Source organism: Gracilinanus agilis, unplaced genomic scaffold, assembly GCF_016433145.1.
Source record: "Gracilinanus agilis isolate LMUSP501 unplaced genomic scaffold, AgileGrace unplaced_scaffold18916, whole genome shotgun sequence".
NCBI classification, from domain to species: Eukaryota; Metazoa; Chordata; class Mammalia; order Didelphimorphia; family Didelphidae; genus Gracilinanus; species Gracilinanus agilis.
In genome coordinates, this window is record NW_025350156.1 from 1 (window position 1) to 5,421 (window position 5,421).

The 5,421-nt window shown below is 57.5% G+C and overlaps 2 protein-coding genes across 2 annotated transcripts; one reads left to right on the plus strand and one right to left on the minus strand.

Annotated features, from left to right (window-relative positions):
• Window positions 1-33: 33 nt before the first annotated feature.
• LOC123254275 (rod outer segment membrane protein 1-like) lies at window positions 34-1,972 on the plus strand. The gene is made up of 3 exons (XM_044683321.1): window positions 34-746; window positions 918-1,164; window positions 1,359-1,972. The coding sequence occupies exons 1-3, from the start codon at window positions 157-159 to the stop codon at window positions 1,572-1,574; spliced, it is 1,053 nt and encodes a 350-aa protein (XP_044539256.1). The 5' UTR covers window positions 34-156; the 3' UTR covers window positions 1,575-1,972.
• Window positions 1,973-2,223: 251 nt separating this feature from the next.
• Window positions 2,224-5,369, minus strand: LOC123254274 (galactosylgalactosylxylosylprotein 3-beta-glucuronosyltransferase 3). Its single transcript, XM_044683320.1, has 5 exons — window positions 5,263-5,369; window positions 4,641-4,815; window positions 3,698-4,058; window positions 3,235-3,525; window positions 2,224-2,760 (listed from the first exon to the last, which is right to left on the minus strand). Exons 1-5 carry the CDS (start codon window positions 5,342-5,344, stop codon window positions 2,662-2,664), a joined length of 1,008 nt encoding a protein of 335 aa, XP_044539255.1. The 5' UTR covers window positions 5,345-5,369; the 3' UTR covers window positions 2,224-2,661.
• Between the last annotated feature and the right edge of the window lie 52 nt (window positions 5,370-5,421).

Sequence of the window (5,421 nt, forward strand, 5' to 3'; positions counted from 1 at the left end):
CCAAAAGTTATTAGGGCCCGGGGGTGGTTCCCTGGGGTATTGGGGTCAGGTTGGCATTAACCCAGCGCTGAGCCAAGCCAGGCTGACTCAGCGGCCTTGGCCCTGCCCTGGTCCCCAGGCAGGCCCCTCCACACTCCCCCAGGGCAGAGATGGGAGATGGCTGCCATTCTGCCCCTTTCCCTGCCCCTCCAGGCCCGGATCCGCCTGGCCCAGGGGCTCTGGCTCTTCTCCTGGTTGCTGGCACTGGCTGGTGGCCTCACCCTAATCTCTAGTGGCTACCTCCTCGTACAGCTGTGGCAGCTAAGTCCTTTCCTGGACCCCTCCTGCTCCTTTCCAGCCCTCCCCAAGACAGCTTTGGCGGCAGGGGCAGCTGCCCTAGGCATGGGGGTGGTGGGGGCTGGAGCCACCAGGGCATCCTTGGATGCGGCCCGATACCCCCCTTGGCGAGGGGTGCTGGGACCACTCCTGGTGGTTGGGACAGTTGGGGGTGGGGGTCTCCTGGTACTGGCCGTAGGTCTGGCCCTGGCATTGCCCAGGGGCCTGGACGCTGCCCTGGAGGACGGTCTAGGGGCAGCCTTGGCTCACTACAAGGATACAGAGGTGCCAGGGCACTGCAATGCTAAGCGGTTGATGGACGAGCTCCAGCTGGGGCACCACTGCTGCGGGCGGCACAGCTACAAGGACTGGTTCACTGTTCAGTGGATCAGTAACCGATATCTGGACCCCAATAACCAGGACATCATTGAGTAAGTGATCATCGGCTTCTAGGCCTTCTCTTTGGTCCCGCAGCCCTGCCCCTCTGTCTCCCACCCGCTTTGCCCCAGGCCTTCTCCCTTCCTCCCCGACAAAGGCTTGATCTTCCCGAGAACCAGCCTTTGGGGGTCCCTAGGCAGAAAGCCCCTCCTCTTCTTTGGCAGCCAGCTCCAGAGCAATGTGGAAGGACTCTATTTAATCGACGGGGTCCCTTTCTCCTGCTGTAATCCCAACGCCCCTCGGCCCTGCCTGCAGAACCAGCTCTCCAACCCCCAGGCCTATCCGCTCTCCGACCCTCGGCAGCGCAGCCTCAACCTCTGGGAACAGGGCTGCCACGGAGTGCTGCTGAGGCACCTTTGGGGGCTAGCCAGCACCCTGGGCACTGTGCTGGGCGTCACCTTGGTCCTGCAGGTGAGCAAAATCCCTTTTCCAGAGAGCTGGGCAGATCAGTCTGAGGGCTGCCAACTCTTGGGGTTTAAGAAACCTCACTATCTGGGGCAGAGGCTGGAGAGCCCCTGGCCCTCTTGGCACAAGCTGTGTTCAGCCCTCGAGCCTCTGAGGCATAGCAAACTCGAGCCTGACTTCTCTCCCTTTGCCCCTCGCAGGTGTTGGTGCTCCTGGGACTTCGCTACCTGCAGACGGCTTTAGAGGGCCTGGGGGGAGCCATAGACGGGGAGGGCGAGACCCAAGGCTATCTGTTCCCAGGGGGGTTCAGAGAGACGCTGAAAAGTGCTTTCCATCAGGGACTCTGTGCTCAGAGACCTGTGCCGGAGGAGGTTCCACCAGAGGCCCCAGCTGAGGAGGTCCCACCAGAAGCCTAGCACCCTGCAGAAGGGAAGGGGGGAAAGGGGAGGCCAAAAGGAGGAGAGGCTTCCCCCTGCAGTGCCCATGCTGAGCCACATTGCTCCAGAGGGGAAGGAATAAGGGGCAACAGCAGAGTCTTGGGGAAAGTGAGGGAAGAAAGGAGGGGAACTAGATTAGGGGTGACAGCCAGAAAACAGGGGAGTTACCCAGAAGTAGCTAAAGATAGTCTAAGAAACCCAGCATCCACTTCAAAGCCCCCACCCCTGACACAGGTAGAAGAGGAGAGGGCCCATTCCTGGGGGGACCAGAAGGAGGTACTAAGGATAGGGAAGGGGAAGAGAGCCTGGCCAGTCACTTAGGGAGAAATGGCCAAAATCTTCATGAGGACAAAACCAATAAACCTCAGACACCTGAAGCTTTCCTTCCTGCCTACCTTTCTTTCTTTCTTTTTTGAGAAGGGAAAGAACTCTGCTCTCTCACAAAGGCAAGCAGGGCTTTCTCTCCCGTGTCTTTTCCTGGCTCAGTAGGGCCCTAATACCAAACTGAGCCCTGACCTGACTCAAAATGAATTCAGGCCCTGTGTCTCTTGGGTGTTGGCGGTAGAGGGGGAAAGCATGAGAGGAGCAGTGGGGAGGTGAGCGACACTGAGTGAAGGGCGGGGAAAAGTCACGATTGACATACTTTATTCTGGAGGTAGGAATGGGGGAACATGCTCACTGTGGGGAGGGACCCATCAGCCCCCTTCTGATCAGGCCCTGAAATGCATGCCCATGCCCACTGAGAAACTAAACAGCACCGCTCATGGGGCAAATGTCCCTGTTCTTCCAGCTGAGTCCATCTGTCCTTGGATGTCTTCCCCACCCAGGGGCTGAGCTGGCACATGACCACTGTCCACTTGTCCTCTTGTCCTCTTTGGCAAGCTCTTCCTGGCAACAAAGTGGGGGGAGGGAGGAGCCCTGGGAATAGTCACTGTGTGGGGCTACCAGACCTATGGGGGTAGGCCCTGGCTCTGGAAGGTCCTTGGAAGATGAGAGAGCCAACTCTTCGAAGCATACCTACATCCCAGGGAGTCTCATCATCATGTGAGGTCAGCGGCAGCCCTGGTCACACTTCGATGCCAGGGTCTGAGCCCCGTCCCTGTCTCTGCAGCTGCTCTTCCTGTTTCATCTTGGGCTTCTCAGTTCTTGTGTGCCACACCAGCACCTGCAATTGGCCCACCCTAGTCAGAGACGGCGCCAGTCACAACAGCCTACCTGGAGCTTATAGAGGCCCTTAAGGACGATCTGGGGAGGGGAGGAGAAGGGAGTGCAGGGGCCAGGACAACACTTCAATCCAGTCTACGTGAGGCACTCTCTTCCTTGGCCTCCTAACCAAAAGGGCAGATTTCCTTTGGGGTACTAACTGTCTACTTTCACAAGACCTGTTCTCTCCCCTGTTGAATCCTAGGGTTGCCATTTTCCATGCCTCTCCTCTTCGATGGCCAGACCCTCCGCCTGACCTGTGATGGCAGGATTCTAAAGTTCTAAATATTATGAATTCTTATTTTAAAATGTTCAGCTAGTAAGCCCACTATGCCAAGAGGCTTTGATGACAAATGACTGCAGGTTTCTACCCGAGAAACTATTTCTTTTCTAATTCTACCCACAACCCTTCCCCCTTCGGTTCCCGACCCTTTACCCGAGTGCAGTTGGAAGCCCGGGGTTCCAGATCCTTGGGGTCGATGAGATGGCTGAGGAGACTGCTCTCCAGGTGGCCCCGGGGGGCTGTGGGGTCAAACTGGGCCCCAGGCCGAGACAGAAGAAGAGATAGTGATATAGCGAAGCCAGCCATGTCCAGAGGGAAGGGCCGGTCAGGCTCCCAGGCTGTGTGAAAGCCCACCACCTGGCCCCCCTGCACTTGGGGTCCCTCGAACCGGAGGCCACCGACCAGCCCCACCGGCCACACTGAAACACCTCTGGTTCCTCTCATCTTGAGGATAAAACAGATTAAGATGGAGCGTTACCAAGGCAGGAACAGGTTCTGAAGCAATACACAAAACCCACCCTCCTCAAAGGCACCTCTTCTTCCACAAGCAGCCTCACCCCCACATGTGGCACACACTCAATACAAATGGCTTCTCTGTCTCCCACCTCCATCTCACCTCCTCAAAGAGTTCCCGGCTATAGGTGTTGTCATCATCAGCAAAGTACACGACCCCACGAGCCCCTACAGGGGGCGGCTCCCTTTCCCCACCAGCTGCAGTCTCTTTTCCTCGGAGCCAGGCCAAGGCTCGATTTCGCTGCTCCACACCCCGGGGCCGGACCCAGCCTGGCTCCCCTTCTCTAAGCCGCTGGCTTTTAGGTGTGAGGGCTACCAGGTGAGTGAATCTGAGGCCAGAGGCTGCCAAGAGCCCTGACACCAGTGGAGTAGGGGCCTCAGCATCCTCCACCAGCACCCAGTGTAGTCTGGGTACCAAGGACAGGGTCTGTGACAAGCGGATCAGCTCAGCCTTCTGTACCAGCCTGAGAAGGGAAGAAAGATCAAGGCTAAAGGGAGGAGAGAGAACTGAAATGGGCCACCACCCCTCCATGGCTGACCCTAGATATAGCCTCCAAACACAGAATGCTCTACAATGCTCTCAGAGTCTGCAGAAGCCTATACTTAGGATTCCATATGACCCATACCTTGGATGTTTGCTACCAATGTGACCTGGGCAAGTCCTGTAACCTTTCAACTTGTTTCCTTGGCTGGGAAAGGAGAGCTGTAGTACCTACTTCACAAGGTTACGGCTAGAACAAAATGAGCCGTGTGTGCAGAAACACTAAAACCTGCAAAGACCTCTTGGTTCCCTGTCTGAGTTCAGCTGGACCCCAGGGAGGGCATACAGGGATTCTATGAGGCCATCTTACTGACAGCTTCTCACACTCGCCCTCTCTTCAGCCTCACTCCGAACCAGCTTCTCAGTGCCCATTCTGGGCTTCTCCAGCTGATCTTTGATCTTACTCTTCTCAGGGTTGGATGTGAGGCCTTTGGTCGGCCCTGGTCCCACTGCCTGTCCCTGACTACACGGCACATGTTTTCCAGCTGCCAGACAGAGCAGGTACCTGGCATAGGTAGGAGTCACCACATAGATGGTGGGCAAAGCCTCGGGTTCCGGGGGCTGGGCGGGGGCAGGAGGTGGCCGGCCAAGCTCAGCTTGCAACTGGGAGATCTTAAGGTCTTTCCTGCGTAAGTGTTCTGCTGCTGCCCGAAGGTGTGGGGAGCAGTCACAAGGCTGGCCTGGATTGGAGAAAGGGAGGAACAATAGGTAGGGCAGAGAAGAGAACCCAGACCTTCCAGAAAGAAGGAGTCTGTCCACTTTCAATCACTATCTTCCTACCTGGGCAGCCTCTTAACCTCTCTAGTTATCAGTTTCCCCATCTGTAAAATGAGGGGGCAGAACACAAGGGCCTCCAAGGGAGGCAGCCAGCACCTCATACCAGAAGGCTGCCTCTGTGACCCACATACCCCAGGCCCAGGCAGCTCCTTCAGCGAGATTGGCCTCATTCTCCCTCCGGGAGCGCTAAAGGGCTCAGGTCTGCAGGAGCCTGGAAACGGAGATCGAACAACGTGGACTACCAGGGGTCCGCCCTGGGCCTCATGGAAGCGGAAAGGCTGGTCCCGCAGGCCACCAGGAGGGGGAGGCCAGGAGCCCACGGAACCCCAATTCCCGAGCCCCCTCCTCACCAAGCTGCAGGAGCGCGTAGAGGAGGCCGCTCAGGGACACTAAGAAGTAGACGAGAAAGACGTTCTTCAGCTTCAGCTTCATGACCGGGGCTGAAGGCCCGAATAGACGAGGCCGGGCTGGGAGGAAAGTGGGGAGAGAAGGGGCAGAGCTGGGGGGGG